At 38.7% G+C, this 17552-nt stretch overlaps 1 protein-coding gene across 1 annotated transcript in view; it reads right to left on the bottom strand.

Moving 5' to 3' along the window:
* The window catches only part of SLC15A1 (solute carrier family 15 member 1), a 102241-nt gene extending 100071 nt beyond the window's left edge, over positions 1-2170 (bottom strand). The window contains exon 1 of the mRNA XM_044669346.1: positions 2127-2170. Coding sequence (XP_044525281.1) covers positions 2127-2170 — 44 coding nt within the window. The remainder of the gene's footprint in view (positions 1-2126) is intronic.
* Positions 2171-17552: the final 15382 nt, after the last annotated feature.

Raw genomic sequence — 17552 nt, 5'->3', positions numbered from 1 at the left:
TTTCAGGTATGTTGGTTGATTCTTGGATTGATTAATAAATCCAGGAGAGAACGGTTTGACCCCAACCAGCCTAGATCCCCAGCTCCAGAACGAGTCAGTGGGTTCAGTTTCTCTCTCCCTTATATAGGTCACAGCTCAACTGACAATTGGTCTCATATCCTGGCATGGCATCAGGAATCTCCCAAGATTCCAAGTGTCCAACTGGCAACCCTGCCCAAAGACATGGCTTCTTGCAAATCCTTGCAAAACTTAACTTATAACAACCAGTATTCTGAACCTCAAAGATCCAGTGGATCCTTGCCAGTGAAAACACAATAACCTCAGTGACTCAAGAATTCCAGGAAGCATCAACCACTCTGCCCAAAAGTACATTAAGGAGTAGAATCTAAATTCTAGTTCAAATCCTAATTCAACAACTAAATATGGAAACTCGGATAAAACAAAGCAAAAAAAAATATTAAAAATTTATTGTAGCTCTAAAGAACAAAATACTCACCCCCCAAAAAAAAACTCAATTTGGAAGGAAAGAGTAATTCTGTAAGAAGTATAAGAGATAAAAGAAAAAAATGGATTTTCCACAAGAACAGAAGTAAAGTAAGATTTTTTAATAAAATAAAAGTTCTTTAGGAAAGAATCAGAAGAATAAGTAGCTTAGAAGACCAAGGGGGTAAACCTTATCCAAGAAATTACTATCTTAAAACCAGAATAGATCAAACAGAAATGAATGACTTCATGAGGTAGCAAAAAACATTAGACTGGAATTATGAGATTGGGGAATAGAAGAAGAAAATATTGTATGACTGATATTAAGAACAACTGGCCTGGAAAACAAGTCAAGGAGAGAAAATTTAGGAATCACTGAACTTTTTGAATACCATATTTTTTTAAGCAAAGAAGAAAATGTTGGGGAAGAGGACATCAGATGAACCTTACTCCTATCTAAAATAGACAAAAGAAGAGTGAATACATACATGTAAACATTTTGGTATAGAAATGCATCAAAAGGAAGAGAATGGAAAAGAATTGGAATATAGGGAAGAAGTACCTATCAATTTATTGCTGTTCAGTTATTTACTTGTGTCCAATTCTTTGTGACCCATGGACCATACTGTCCATGGACTTTTCTTGGCAAAGGTAGTAGAATGGTTTGTCATTTTCCTTCTTCAGTGGATTAAAGCAGAGGTTAAGTGACTTGTCCGAGGTTACACAGCTAGTATTTGAGGCCAGATTTGAACTCAAGTCTTCCTGACCTATCAATTATGCAACAACTAAACAAATTTTGGCATATGAGTATAATGGAATATTATAATGCTAACAGAAATAAGATATTTCTGAGAATCCTGAGAATTATGAACAGAGAGTGAAGTGAGCAGAACAAGAAAACAATTTCTATAATAACATTGTAAAATACTATATAAAAACAAGTAACTTTGAAAAGCTTAACAACCTTGATCTAATCACAATTTCAGTTGACTTACTGATGATTTGTGCTATCCACATTCTGTCATTTTTTGATATGTCCAAATTGGGAATTTGTCTTGTTTGACTATGACAAGGGTTTTATTTTCATTTTTTCCCTTTTGAGTGAAGGAGCAGAAGGAAGAAAAATAAAATATTTGCTAATCAATTTTCTTAAAGTTATAGGATAGTAAGAATTTTTACAAAATAAATGATGGGAGATAATTTTAGAGAATTCTGGGGACTAACTCGTAGTTGATACAAAATGAAAAGATAAGAACTCTGACAGTTTATATGTCAACCACACTATAAAGAAAAGCAACTTTGAAAAGTCTTATGAACTCTGATCAATGTCGCGGCATACCTCCAGGTAGTAGTAATGCATGAAATTTATTATGTACTTTATTTTATTTACGCAAGTAGTATAAAAGTTCAGAATTTAAAATGAACTTAAAGAACATTTGAAAAATATTGTCAAAACATTCAATAATTTTTTGTGGTACTATTAGGCTGGGATCACATTTTCCAATATGATGCTAGATGATGACCATGTTGTAGATTAGGAATCAAGTTTAAAAAAAAAAGCAAAGTTTGAAATAGTGATAGCTCTGTAGCAAATGCAGATACAAATCAACTCTAGTTGTTCTGGTTGGACTAATTGCTCTTACCTCAAATGAGCTAATAGGAGAACATAGCATTCATCAAGATTCATCGTACTTGATCCAGTTATTGCCATCTTCAGTGGTCAGAGCCCAGTCACAGTGCTATATGCCATGGCAAATGTATCAGGATTCTAGTCTTCAGAAGATTTCATGAAGGAAAACTTGGACTCCCTGCAGAGCCCATCCTGCATTGCTTCAGGCCATGTAAGAGATGGCCAAGATTGCTGTCCAAGAGGCCAAGCATTAAGGATTATTAAGGAGATGTTTCACAAGTAGGGAAACAAGATAGAGACAGATGTGAGAGTGGGAATAGAGGAAAGCAAGGCACTGGAGACTATGGGGCAATAGGTAACAGAAAAAACTAGCAAGGTGACCACATTGAAGTAGAAGGGCTCATTGTTCTATCTATCATCATAGATAACAATGTTAGATTATGAACTCCTTGAGGGTAGGAGCTGTCTTTTACCTTTTTTTTTTTTTCCCACAACCCCAGTGCTTAGCCCAGTGTCTGTCAAGTTACGGTTGTTAAGTCTTGTCCAACTCTTTGTGTTTTGGAGTTTTCTTGGCAAAGATACAGGAGTAGTTTGCCATTTCTTTCCCTGGTATGTTCCCATATTACAGATGAGGAAACTGAGGTAAACAGGGTTAAGCGACTGTCAGAGTCATACAGCTAGTAAATGTCTGAGGTCAGATTTGACTCAGGAAGATGGGTCTTCCTGACTCCAGGCTGTCTAGCTGCCTAATGAATGCTTATTGACTGTCTGAACAATGTATCTAGAGATGGAATGGGTGAAAACATATGTAACAGTGAGAACTGAATTTTGCAAAGGCAAGCAAGCAGCTGGGGTTGGAATGGACCCTGAAACAGCCCAGCAGAAGGTTGCCCATTCAGAATTCCGTTTGGGAGGGGCCAAGAGCAAGAGGAGTTTGAAAGAGGCTTCTCAACTGTCACTTCACTCCTGACCAGATGGGGACCCGGGGGGGGGGGGGGGGGGTTGGTTCTTTGGTTGGGAGGTTTTGATTGTGGGGTAGATCCTGAGTGAATTGGGTTCCTCTATACTTTTGTGTGTGACTATTGGGAGATCACAAATACCAACAAAGAAGACTTTGAAGACATTGAACAGCAATTCTCCAATTGGCTGGGAGAGTCTCAACTCCTGGCTGGCTCGCCACAAATGTATGGGGTGAGTATTTGATGGAGGGGTTTGGTATCTAGACTCCCCCATTGTTAGCTTTCAATGGGCCAGATAAGCTAATTATTCATCCCCACCACAGGGAAGACCTAATGATGGAATAAACTCAAAAAGGTTCCCAACTGGCAAAGCTATAGTGGGGATGCTGAAGGAAAGTGTTGGGGTTCAGTTGTGACCTCAATGGGTTGGATCCCACCCTCAGAGCCAGCTCTGCTGAGACAAGCCTCCCCCAAATCCTAAGCACAAATAGCTTTATCCCTCAAGATGGAGTCAGGTAATGGTCTTCCCCTCAGCCACAAACAAGATCAGTCACTTCCCCCCTCAATATAACTGTTCCAGACTCTAAGTATCAAACTAGCAGGTGTTTATTAAAGGATAAATTAAATTCAGGGTACAGGGGAAAAGGTATAGGGAAATCAAGGAAGGAGGGAAAGGATAAACTTCACTATCAGCTATGTCTTCTCTCAAAGAGAGCAGCTCTGGACTTCTGAGGCTTGGTCACAGTAGCTAACTCTCTCTTCCCTCTACAATCTCCTATCAAATATTTCTAAACTAATATCAAAGGGGAGTAACAGGATCAATGGATTCAGGCAGGGTCAGGGAAGGGACCCCCCCCCTCATTCAAGGCTACCCCCAGGAATTCAGACTCTAAGCCCAATTGGAGAATTGCTGTTCAATGTCTTCTTTGTTCACAAGATCTCCCAATAGTCAACTTAAAAGTACAGATGAACCCAATTCACTCAAGATCTACCCCACAATCAAAACCTCCCAACCAAAGAACCAACCCCCCCCCCCAGGGTCCCCATCTGGTCAGGAGTGAAGTGACCATTGAGAAGCCTCTTCCAAACTGCTCTTGTTATTGGCCCCTCCCAAACGGAATTCTGAATGGGCAACCTTCTGCTGGGCTGTTTCAGGGTCCCTTCCAACCCCAGCTGCCTGCATGCCTTTGCAAATTCAGTTCACACTATTACACATACCGGGTAGCATTCAAATAATTGAACATTCTAAATGTCTTTTGGTAGGGGAGATAAACCAGAACAGTGAGATTCCCCCACACACACATGTACTCAGGACCTCTGTGTCATGAAGGAGTGAAAACTATTTTAACAAATACACTTTTTAACCACCAAATCAACTCAACAAAGATGAATGAAATTCCTATTCCATATAAGACTCCAAAGTTTTAAAGTCCCAAATCAGTATCATCTGTGTCATTAATAGGAAATAACACTCAGGATGTTGGGGGGGGGGAGGAAGAATTAGCCAATTAACTACGCACAGGTATGGAAATCATATCCCCCCTCCCAACCTCCCTTAGCAAAGCTCCTAAGAAGGCAAATTTGCTTCTAAACAAGTAGAAATATCCGTTTTCTTTGACAATGGCTCCAGAGAGATGGTAGGTGCTCTGTTGTTAAAGGACATACGAATGGCTAAGTGGTTAGAGAACCAGACCTGGAGTCAGGAGAACCCAGGTTCAAATCTGGCCTCAGATACTTACTAGCTGTGTGACCCTGGGCAAGTCACTTAACCCCAGTTGTCTAGTCATTACTGCTCTTCTGCCTTAGAACTGATAATGTCAATTCTAAGATGGAAGGTAAGGGTTTTTTTTTTAATTAAAATTAAAGGATATAGGAACAAATAAAACAATGTCAACTTGGATCAGGATGGATGGAATTTCTGATTGAAGACGAAATAAAATTTTAACACGTGGTAAAATGAATCCTTTTGAAGTTTAAAGACAGAGAAAGAAATAAAAGGGATGTATTTGTTCAAGGACAGAATTTTTTTTAAAAAATCCTAGATTCAAAGGGAGGAACAAAAGTGATTTATTATTTGCTTTTACTATTGTGCAAAGAAAGCCCAAAATAAAATGTTCCTTGCAGCCAGACAGCTATTGTGCTGCCAGATTTTACAAAGAAAAAGCTTTGGATTCAAACAGTTTTTGGCATCTGGTCACATGCAAGAGTCGTAGGCATCAAAACAATGAAATGCCCCGACCTTTAGCTGCCTGGGTATCATCATCCCCCAATCCCACTCTTTGTGCCCAACCTGTGCTTTTAACCTGATCCCACTTTCAAATGAAATATTTTAATTTTGGGCAGAGCCTATGTGCTGTGACTGTGACCAAAGATGGATTATTAATATCTCTGAATCCTGAGAGGAAAGCTCAAAGGTACCAACTAACATATATGTACAGGCAGTCCCAAAAGTCTTAGTGCACTTTTAAAGCAAGCCTAAAAGTGATTTTTGGGGAGCACTAAGGTGACTCAATGGCTAAAGAGTCAGACCTGGAGATAGAGATCCTGGGTTCAAATCTGGTTTCAGATGCTTTTTAACTGAGTGACCTTGGGCAATCCACTTAACCCCAATTGCTTAGCCCTTATTGATCTTCTGCCTTAGAACAGATATTTAACATTGCTTCTAAGACAGAGGATAAGGATTAAAAAATGTTGCTTTTGGAACATCCACCCCAGAAAAGATGGCATATGAAGAAGGGTTATTATTTAAAAAGTGGAATTATACTTATTCCCTACCAGGAGCAATGTTACCAGGAGCAATGAGAGGAAGTCATAGAGCTAGGTTTCTGTTTGATATAAACAAACATTTTCTAATAATGAGAACCATCCAGGGAATGTCTCTGGAGGCAGTGGGTTCTTCATCCATGGATATCATTAGGCAGAGACCAGATAACTATTTCTGGAGATTTTTTAGAGAGAAGTCTTGTTCAAATGTAGGTTTGACTAGATATAAAAGGGGTACATGGGTCATGGGCCATAACAGCTGACTCCTGCTCTACCTCATTGCTCATGTTGGCTAAAGCAAGGGAGTCAGTGTCCAATGAGGGGAGCTGCAGGATAGGGTTGCTTCAGAAAGGAGTCTAGTATAATAAGGAAAGTAGCTAGGTGGCTCAGTGGATAGACCACCGGGTCTAGAGTCAGGTAGACTTGAGCACAAATCTGGTCTCAGACACTTACTACCTGTGTGACCCTGGGCAAGTCATTTAACCCTGTTTGCCTCAGTTTCATCATCAGTAAAATAAGCTGGAGAAGGAAATGGCAAACCACGCCATTATCTTTGTCAAGAAAAACCCAAATGGGGTCACAAAATATCACAAAGTGACTGAAACAACTGAACAACAAAATGATGAGGAGGAATAACTACTTAGGCATTCCTAACAAAACTGGAGTTGTTTGGGATTGAAGAAGAAAAAAAAGACCATTTGAGTTATCTGCTTCTTCCTCAAGTTACTCAGTTATCGCTTCTTTCCTTTTAAAAAGTATTTTTATTATGAACTTAACCAACGTAAATAAATGCTAACATTCTAAGGAACAAGGAACAGAAAGGGAGGTTAACATATGAAACTGTGACCTTCTGTTATTAAAGCTTTTCAAAGTATATGAATTTTTAAATTATTTTAACTTTTTGAATTTTTTACAATAATAACAAACCTATGTTGCCTGCTTGTGTCCCTTTCTAAACTTTTTCCTGTTGTCTTCTCTATGTGATTTTTAAAAATGTCTTGATAAGAACAGAGAATAATATATTTAGAGATTTCAGAAGGGACAAGAGAAACCCCTCAGTCCAACCTCCTCACTTTACAAATGAAGAAACTGAAACCCTAGTTTTAGTATCAGAAGTAACATCTGAACCCAGGTCCTCAGACTCCAGGGCCAATGTTCTTTGCATTGAACCATGCAGCTTCCCAAAAATGCTCGTTTCTTATTTTGTGGGTTTTTTTTTTGTATTCTTCTTTTTAACCATTTATTCCCATGCTCTGAAAGAAATATCTTTTCATCTAATCACTAAGTATAGTCAAGCAAAGCGAAACAGCATATAGGCTGTATGTCTATAAATGTCTCTTTTCTTCCTTTCTCTGCCAATTATTTTGGACAAATAATCTATACTCACTGACAATTCTATTTCCTTATATTAATACACCCCTCAGACCTTTGCTATGTGGCTTCCATCCAGCTCTGTATTGAATTATTCTTTCAATAGATTCAAATATCTACTTTAGCAGCCTTTTTAGATTTCACTTTCTCCCTTGATGTTCCCTATCCTCTGGGCTTCTACTTAACTAAACACAATTCAACAAATTATGCAAAAGGCATCATTAGGAAATGGTCAAATCCTGGCCCTACATAGCCAGGTCCCCATCATTCTTAGAGAACAAGTAATGTCTCTATTTAGTGCTAAAGAATGTTGTTGTTCAGCCATTTTCAGTTGTGTCCAACTCTCTGTGATCTTATTTGAGATTTACTTGGCAGAGATACTAGAGTGGTATATCATTTCCTTCTCCAATTTATTTTACAGTGGAGGAAACTGAGGTAAACAGGGTGAAGTGACTTGTCCAGGGTCACATAACTAGTAAGTGTTTGAGGCTGGATTTAAATTTAGGAAGATGAATCTCCCTGATTCCAGACCTTGCATTCTATCCATTGTGCCACCTAGATGTCTATATAGCTAAAGAATATGATCATCTATTTTTAGAATACTTCTATTATAAAAAAAAGATTAAAATCCTAACTAACAAGAGAAGACAATATATTTTTTTAATTTAATTGCATTGATTAAGAAACATTTTCCATGGTTACATGATTCATGTTCTTTCCCTTACCTCCTCCCAACCCCCCTCCCATAGCCAACACACAATTCCACTGAATTTTACATATGTCATTGATCAAGACCTATTTCCATATTATTGATATTTGCATTAGGATGATTGCTTAGAGTCTGCATCCCCATTCATATTCCCATCAAACCATGTGATCAAGCAGTTGTTTTTCTTCTGTGTTTCTACTCCTACTGTTCTTTCTCTGGATGTGGATAGTGTTCTTTCTTTATATTTAAGTCATTCACACATTCTGAATTTATCTTGGTGTAGGGTATGAGATATTAATCTAAACCTAATCTCTCCCATACTGTTTTCCAAATTTCCCAGCAGTTTTTGTCAAATAGTGGGTTTTTGTTCTAAAAGCTTGGATCTTTGGGTTTATTGTATACTGTCTTGCTGAGGTCATTTACCCCAAGTCTATCCCACTGATCCTCTCTTCTGTCTCTTAGCCAGTACCATATTGTTTTGATGACCACTGCTTTATAGTACAGTTTAAGATCTGGTACTTCTAAGCTCCCAACCTTCACCTTTTGTTTTTTCATTATTTCCCTTGATATTCTTGATCTTTTGTTCTTCCAAATGAACTTTGTTATAATTTTTTCTAATTCAGTAAAAAAGTTTCTTGGTAGTTTGATAGGTATGGAATTGAATAAATAAATTCATTTGGATATGATTGTCATTTTTATTATATTAGCTTGTCCTACTCATGAGCAATTAATGCTTTTCCAATTGTTTTGATCTAGTTTTAATTGTGTGGAAAGTGTTTTGTAGTTGTGTTCATATAGTTTCTGTGTTTGTCTTGGCAAATAGATTCCTAAATGTTTTATATTATCTAGGGTGATTTTAAATGGTCTTTCCCTTTCTAACTTTTGCTGCTAAGATGTGTTGGGAATATATAAAATGCTGATGATTTTATGTGGGTTTATTTTGTATTCTGCAACTTTGGTAAAGTTGTTGATTATTTCCACTAGCTTTTTAGTTGATTCTTTAGGATTCTTCAAGGAGGCCATCATATCATCTGCAAAGAGTGATAGCTTAGTCTCCTCATTGCCTATTTTAATGCCTTCAATTTCTTTTTCTTCTCTAATTGCTACTGTTAGTGTTTCTAGCACAATGTTAAATAATAGAGGTGATAATGGGCATCCTTGTTACTCTTGATCTTATTGGAAAGGTTTCTAATTTATCTCCATTGCAGATGATGCTTGCTGATGGTTTTAAATATATACTGTTTATTATTTTTAGAAAAAGACCTTCTATTATTATGCTTTCTAGTATTTTCAATAGGATTGAGTGTTATATTTTGTCAAAGGTTTTTACTGTATCTATTGAGATAATCATGTGATTTCTGTTGGTTTAGTTGTTTTCTTCTTCTTATAATAGTATTCTTCCCCTCCCACTCCCATGCACCTCTTTGTGTAGTATAATTTATCCTATATTTCTTATTCCTTCAAGTTTTTCTTGGTGCCATCTTCTATTTCCCCCCTCCTTTCTTTCTTTACATATCATCGTAAACCACTTAGTACCCTAATGACTACCTATGAATAATTCTTCTAACTACTATGATAGTTAATACAGTTTTTGAGAGTAACAAATATCATTTTTCCATATAGGAATATAAACAATTTGGTCTTACTCAATCCCTTAAAAATGTTTTCCCCCTTCTTTCTTGTTTACCTTTACATATTTCTCTTGAATTTTATATTTGGACATCAAATTTTCTGTTTAGTTCTGGTCTTTTCTTTACAAATTCTTGGAAATCTTCTATTTTGTAAAATACTCAAACTTTCCTCTGGAAGTATATAGTCAGTTTTGATGGGTAGGTGATCCTTGGTTGTAGACCCAATTCTCTTGCCTTTCTGAATATAATATTCCAAGCCTTGCAGTCCTTTAGTGTGGAAGCTGCCAGATCCTATATGATCCTGATTGATGCTCCTTGATATCTGAATTGTCTCTTTCTGGATTCCTGCAATATTGTCATCTTAGCTTGGAAGCTCTTGAATTTGACAATTACATTCCTGGGAGTTGTCTTTTGAGGATTTAAGCTAGAGGGTGATATATGGATTCTTTCTACGTCTATTTTGCCCTCTTGTTCAGGAATTTCAGGGCAGTTTTCTTCTATAATTTCTTGTAATATGATGTCAAGAATTCTGTTTATTTCCAGGTTTTCATGTAGGCCTATGATTTTCTTTTTTTTTAATTTTTTTAAAAATTTTTAAACCCTTAACTTCTGTGTATTGGTTCCTAGGTGGAAGAGTGGTAAGGGTGGGCAATGGGGGTCAAGTGACTTGCCCAGGATCACACAGCTGGGAAGTGGCTGAGGCCAGATTTGAACCTAGGACCTCCTGTCTCTAGGCCTGACTCTCAATCCACTGAGCTACCCAGCTGCCCCAGGCCTATGATTTTCAAATTGTCTCTCTTGGACCTGTTTTCCAAGTCAACCATCTTCTCAATGAAATATTGCATGTTTCCTTCTAATTTGTCATTCTTTTGACTTTGCTTTATTAATTCTTGCTGTCTTGTGAGATCATTAGCTTCTAGTTGCCAAATTCTAGTTTGTAAATACTGGTTTTCAGCTATTATCTTTTGAATTTCCTTTTCAGTTTGGTTTATCCTGCTTTTCATGGCTTCCAGCAGGTCATTTCTGGTTTTCAATTTGCTTATCATTTCATTTGATTTCAGGACTTCTTTTTCCAAGTGGGAAGTTGTGTCTGTTATTTTCTTTTTGAACTATTTCCCTCTTTTCTTGCCAAGTTTCTTCTATCTTTTTGACTTGGTTCATAACCTCAAATCTGAGCTCTCTCAAGAGCTTGTGATCAATTTCCAAATTTTTTGGAAGGTTTGGATATATTTGCTTGTTTGTCATCATCTGCTATTTATTCTGTAGTCTGGAGTTTTTCTCCATAGAAATTATCTAGGGTCAAGATTTTTTCTTATTTTTTTGGTGGTTGCAGATTGTAGTTCCTGGGTGTTGGTGGCCATTTCTGTGTTAGTTCTTTCTTCCCTTCCCAGGCAGAAATCTGAGTCAGGAGGTTAGGCAGGTCTTTGTATGAAGCTATAGAGCAGTTTTTGCCCTGAGGCCACTTTTCAACCTCCACCACACCTGCTATGTGTAGTCCCTCTCTGCCCTATCTCCATATTCCTCAGCCTCCTGGGGCCCCAAGTCTCACTACTGTGTGGGATAAGTCTGTAGTGTCCTCAGTCAGCCCCCTGAGAACCTAGCAATTGCCCCATGATCACTCTGACTCTAGCGTTGTGAGTGGAGTGGGGGAGAGGTGATCAGCTCACTTTGTCTCTTTTTGTATCCTTGGTGCCTGGCACACAGTAGGCACTTAATAAATGTTTATTGACTAACTGAATGGAGCTAAGACTTAAACCTAGGTCCCTGTTCTCTGGTGTTTTCCCAATACACAACTTTGCTGAACTAATAAATCTAAGATACTTTGTGAGCTGTAAAATTAAAAAACAAAACAAAACTCTTTCCTGATTAAAGATTTGGTTTTTCTGACTACTTTAGTAGTTCTCTTTTTCCAAGTTGATACTTATTTACTTCTTCTTTCTTTCCTTCCTTCCATCCTTCCTTCCTTCCTTCCTTCATTCCTTTTTCTTCTCCTCCCTTTCCCTTCTACTTCTCAGTGCTAACACCTAGTTTGGGGATTTCATTGAACGGTTGCTCAAAAAATTGTCCTATATTTCTAGGTGGGAGATAGTCATTCGCCTCCTCTACAGATCTACACTATCTTAGAATTTCCATTCTCTTGATCACTTCTATCCTACTGATTCACAAAGCTGGGAAATCCCCTCCATTCATTTTTATTATTCTGACTCCCAAACTGTAGAAGAAATCAAGAAGCTGCTGAGACTTCTGCTAAGTAGGGAAGCTGACAGGAAGAAAAGGTATAAGTAGAGTTCATTCAGAAACCCAGGACATGGAAGCCTAGACACAGCTATGTTTCATATCTGATCAAACCAGTGCCCACCATGAACAACTGCTTGTAAACTCAAATGAAACTTTTGTTGATAAAATTTCAGACTGTACCATTAAGAGAACCATTTAAGTCAGTGAACAGACTTCTTTTCCATTCTTTTCCTTTGTTTTTTTTGAAAGAGGGATTTGTTGACCTTCTGTTATACCTCAGATCATAAGGGAAGCTAGGTGGCACAGTGTAGGGCTGGGAGTCATCCCTGAGTTCAAATATGACCTCAGACACTTCCTAGCTTTGTGACCTTGGGAAAGTTGCTTCACCCTGTTTGCCTCAGTTTCCTCATCTATAAAATGAGCAGGAGAGTTTAATGACAAACCACTCCAGTATCTTTGCCAAGAAATCCCCAATTGGGAGATTGGGATAGGATCATACGATATCACATCAAATGGGATTGCAAACAGTTAGACACAACTAAAAAATGACTGAACAATAAAATTGATCATAATTGATTGGGTCTATCAATTTAGTTGGATTTACATAGAATTTTAAGTAGAAGCTGGCATAAGGAAGTCATAACAGTTGGACAGTCTAGCCTGGTCCCTGAGAAAGATCCAGTGCCAGTTTGTTGATAACATTTCCTTTTTTTTAGAAACCCTTACCTTTTGTCTTAGAATCAATACTGGGTACTTGCTCAAGGTCACATAGCTAGGAAGTATCTGAGGTCAGATTTGAACCCTGGACCTCCCATCTTTGGACCTGTCTCTCAAATCCACTGAGCCACCCAGCTTCCCTCAGTGATATTTAGTTTTAATCAGGAAGTATTTGAATGTTCCCTACTGATGCCCATGGTTAGAAGTTTTTCTGAAATGTACACATTTAGAAGGATATTTGGTTGCCTGACTTGGATTCAACAGATAATAGGTTTTCTCTCCATAGACAGGTTGAAAATCTGATAATTCTAAGTGCTTCTTAAATACTTTATGGGGGTGGAAAAAAGAAACTACAATTATAGCAAACTGGGAGGGAGGGAGAAAGAAAGGAAGAAGGAAAAGGTTAGGGAGGAGGAAAAAGGAAGCAAGAATGAGAGAGAGGAGAGGGAGTAGGAATATGTGAGAGTGTGGGAGGAATAAAAGGGAGAGAAGAGGAAGGATAATGAAGAAAGAGGAAGGAATTTTATTGGACTAGGCTTTTCATCTGCCACTACAATAAGAAGAGATTGAATACTCAGCATATTCTGAACTGAAAAGTTGCTTTATTTTAGAACTCTGGAAAATCTGCTCTCAAGTGGGGCTGGACTTTGCTTCCTGAAGTGTGGGCATGCAGATTTTCAAAGGAAGAGCTAGCTTTTTCTTGGGATTTGTCTATTGCTTTATTTAAGTATGTAAGAGGTAGAATCCTGCCTCCATGCATCTAAAAAGAAGCATACCTACCTAGAGTAATCAAAAATAAATTTGAGCCAGAAATTTGGGATACATGTTTGGCCAAACAGTTCAGTTAAATTCAATAGCAAGGTGATGGCCCTGAGAAGAAGAAGGGAAATGCAGAAGGTAAAACAGAAGGAATGGCATAACAAGGATATGAGTTTTGCTGGGACTAGAAAAGACCAGATCCTTCCTTTGCTTCTCTGACAGCATACCCAGTCCAAAGCCCTTCCCACTAAACCAGGCTGCTTTTCAGAATTACAGGAAGGACTATGGAGGTAACAATTACAGGAAGGACTATGGAGGTAACTCATGTGGTCTAACCAACTCATTCTACAGTAGAAGTAAATGAGGGGAAAGGAGAGGAAATGACTTGCCCAAGATTGCTTCACAGATGGTAGGTAAGTGGCAAAGATAGAATTCTAAGCCAGTTTTCTGATTTCGAATCCAGAGTTCTTCCCTCCTCTAACTATGTTCTATTTGGGAGAGCTTTATTGACAACTAGCCAAACAAGATAGAGATTATTGGGAAGAGGTATAAAGTCCTTTGACTCAGAGTTTTATGTTCCTGAATGTCATTCAGTTAAGAATAGTCAGTCTCTTCAAGGGCCTGCTCATTTTTCTATTCCTGTCTGATAATATGTTATTTCAACTAAATCAGTTGTGCCACCCTGTGGCTGATATAGGACTCATGGACCTTGGATAAATTGTTTGGCTTGCATCTTTCCTATGTGGCACTGAACTAGGTGGCTCAGTGGATAGAGCACTCAGTGGATAGAGCACTGGCCTCTGGCGCCATAATAAACCTGAATTCAAATCCCTAGCTTCAGAAACTTATCCTGGACAAGTCACTTTCCACACTTTCCTCAATCATAAAATGGAGGTAACAATAGTATCTGCTTCTCTTGGTTGTTGAGAGGTTGTTGAGATGAAATAATCCTTGTAAAGTGCTTAGCTCTGTGCCTAAGCACTTAATTCAGTATTAAGCATATAGTAGGTGCTTAATAAATTCCTGTTTCCTTCTATTTCCCTCCTCTCTGCTGAGAATAATATAATCCTCTTAAGGACAGGGAATGTCCTTGAAGCAATTTGGTCTTTGCATCCCAGTGCCCTGAACAGTTGGCACTTAAATGCTTATCAATTTGGATCAGACCATTTAGTTTGCTGCCATCATCTCCTACTCCAGTAAAATGACTGATGTGTACCAGCCTATGTTATGGTGTCTAAAGGATGCCCCAGACTTCTTCCAAGGTTCTAGTTTGTACTTATTTATTTGAGGGATGTAAGAGAGGCCCCCCTTACTCTCTGAGCCAGAAAATATCACATATATTTATTTCATCATAGTGCATAGCTCTTATAGTATAGATTCCAGGACCTAGATCCTTCCCAGCACTTCGGGATAGGTTGGCCACATTCCTGAACACAGAGAGAATTCCTGAACCTAGAAGAGAATCTTAGTGCTTCTCCCAAGGTTCTATGCCTTTGTATTTTAGAACTTGGGCCAGTGTCATTTTTTCAACCTATAAGATTCATAATATCCTTCTAATAGCCTTAGAACTGAACTAGATAGGAGCAGCTGGGTAGCTCAGTGGATTTAAAGTCAGGCCAAGAGATGGGAGGTCCTAGGTTCAAATCTGGCCTCAGGCACTTCCCAGCTGTGTGACCCTGGGCAAGTCACTTGACCCCCATTTCCCACCCTTACCACTCTTCCACCTAGAAGCCAATACACAGAAGTTAAGGGTTTTAAAAAAAAAAAAAGAACTGAACAGATGTCACTTCCTTCCGGAAGTATAATCTAATTGTTTAGAATTGGCAAGTAGTCCCATTTCTTCTCAGTGTACATCAGAAAGTCCTCAACCTATAAGCTATGTGGCTATAGGTATCACAGGACTTTGGGGAGAAGAGATTTAGGGATAAAGTCCTACCATTGGATGGAGTGAGTAGAACTTAACTGGCATGCTTACCTCCCAACTCACCTTTGGAAGAAAGGAATTATGGTAAGAAAATGGAAGATAAACCTAAATTCAAATCCCAGACATTTACTAACTGTGTGATTATGGCATATCTGAGGCTCCTGCCAGTTCTAGATCTGTGGCCCTAAGAAATATAATAGCTGAGGTTATACCCCCAAAGAAAGGTTACATATGAAAGTTGTTTAACCCCTCTACACTTCAGTTTCCTCATCCCTAAAATGGAGGTAATATCCCTTCTTATAACTACCTTCCAGAGTTATCATGAGGAAAACATTTGAAATTCAACTGAACAAAAATGTATAAGTACCTTGAACATATTATGAAAGAAACTTTCAAAAAAAATACAAATTCCCCCAAAAGGAAATGGATTGTCTTGAGAGACAGTGAAGTCATCATATAAAGGCTGGAGCACATGTTGGAAATATTAGAAAGGGGAATTCTATTCAAGTACAGGTTGGACTAGATGGCATCTCAGGAGCCTTTCAACTCTGAGATTCTTCTATTCCATGTAATTCACTGGTGGAGGAGGAAGGTACAAAGTTTACACAGGACACACTTCCTGCCTTGTACCTATGGAGCCTTATGGTCTAGCTAACCTTAAAGTACCAAACCTTAAACCACTAAGTGATTACTTAGGTGGCTGTCAGTGACTTGTCTACAGGAGCTAGTGCTCCCACCCCAGTCAGGTGGGACAACATTCCAGTCATATTCTAGAAGTCAAATCCCCTGAAGGCTTACTCTTCTTATTTCTTCTAAATGGGAAATCATTACACCTTTTCAGAAGTCAAATTTTTGGCAAATGCTGGTAATGGTGGTTACATTTTATGTGCAGGGAGGAGATCCTATTCTTCCTGTCTTAGAGATGAGTCAGTTAGGGAGAAATCAGTTAAATGGTTATGTTCAAGCAGGAAGCAACCCTTGCTGTTTTGTCCAGTGTTTTGCTTCTATCTATGTGTGTATGTGTGTGTAGGTCCAATCTTAGACATCCCAAACTTCTACTTTTCTAATTCCTTCTGCAAAGGAGTTAGCAGAAGACAGGACAAAGTCATGAGTGCATATTCCTCTGTCTTCTCTCCCATTCCCCAACTCTCCACAAAGAAATGAAGATGAGAAGGAAGGCCAGAAAGACATATATCCAGTTACCATATACTCCTCCCCAGGATCCTTAGAGTCAGAGAGCACATAGGACCATGGATTTTGTGCTTGATGGGATACTGGAGATCATCTGGTCCTACCTCTTAATGTTACAGATTCATTAGTCATCTGATTAACTTAATTGTAGTATCTTTTATGAGGAAGATCATTAAGTTATCATTTAAGAGACCTAACAGGAAGGGCTGGAGAATTCCACATGGAATGGGGAAGCAGGAAGTGTTTTGCTTTGCTCTCTGAGACAGACTCCATGGTGGTTAGGACAAGCTGTAACTGTCCCTGGGAGACCTCAGAGCTAGTGGAGCTGTACCCTCATTCCCTGGGATCTTGGAGAGCAGTGAAGGTTGGAAGCAGAAGACATCAATCCTGCAAGACAGCACTGAGTAGGGAAGTGACCTGCGATCTGGTGGACAGCTTGCAGTCTTCCTCTCCCTACTGGGCTACTTTGGATCATCAGTTCTGGAGGAGTTGGCTCCTGGCATTCTGATAACATCTCTGGACTCTGCTGTGAGGATTCCCTCTCCAGTCCTGGTATTCTCTGAGTCCTGCCTGGCATAGGTCTTGGATGAGAGTAGTTAAGTCCCTCCCCTGTCCCTGTGGTTTGCCCTTAGTCTGAGAGTGTAGAAACCCCTATTCCCATCCTTTACTACTGTTTCCTTAATTAAAATTGTTATAAACTCTTGCCTTTTGCCTGCTAGTCTCCATAGGCCCCTTGCCTAGAAGGTCCAGAGTGACAGTTAGGGCCTAACTGCCACTTCTGTTAACAGATACCTCCTTAGCAGTTAAACCAGGTCTCCCTACCTTGTTTGTTCCTGTCTTCTGTCATTCCTTACACCCACTGAGCCCACAAAATAATATTTAAGGCAACAATCCTGGTTATTCCCCATTATATATCTAATCAGGAAATGTAGAGTAGGGTGAGGAAGAGGAGGAAGAAGCAAGAAAATTGAAGTAAAAATGTATATTTTAGATTTCTCATTTTGCAATGTGGACAAGATTAGCAAGCTAAAATGTGCATAAATCTTCACAGAAACTTTTAATTCAACCAATTTATAAAATATTTTAAGTTCTCTCTCTTTCTTTCTTTCTTTCTCTCTCTCTCTCTCTCTCTCTCTCTCTCTCTCTCTCTCTCTCTCTCTCCTGTCTCTTATACACA

This window comes from Gracilinanus agilis, chromosome 3 (genome assembly GCF_016433145.1).
Source record: "Gracilinanus agilis isolate LMUSP501 chromosome 3, AgileGrace, whole genome shotgun sequence".
Taxonomy (NCBI): Eukaryota; Metazoa; Chordata; class Mammalia; order Didelphimorphia; family Didelphidae; genus Gracilinanus; species Gracilinanus agilis.
This window is presented reverse-complemented; position numbering and strand designations above follow the sequence as displayed.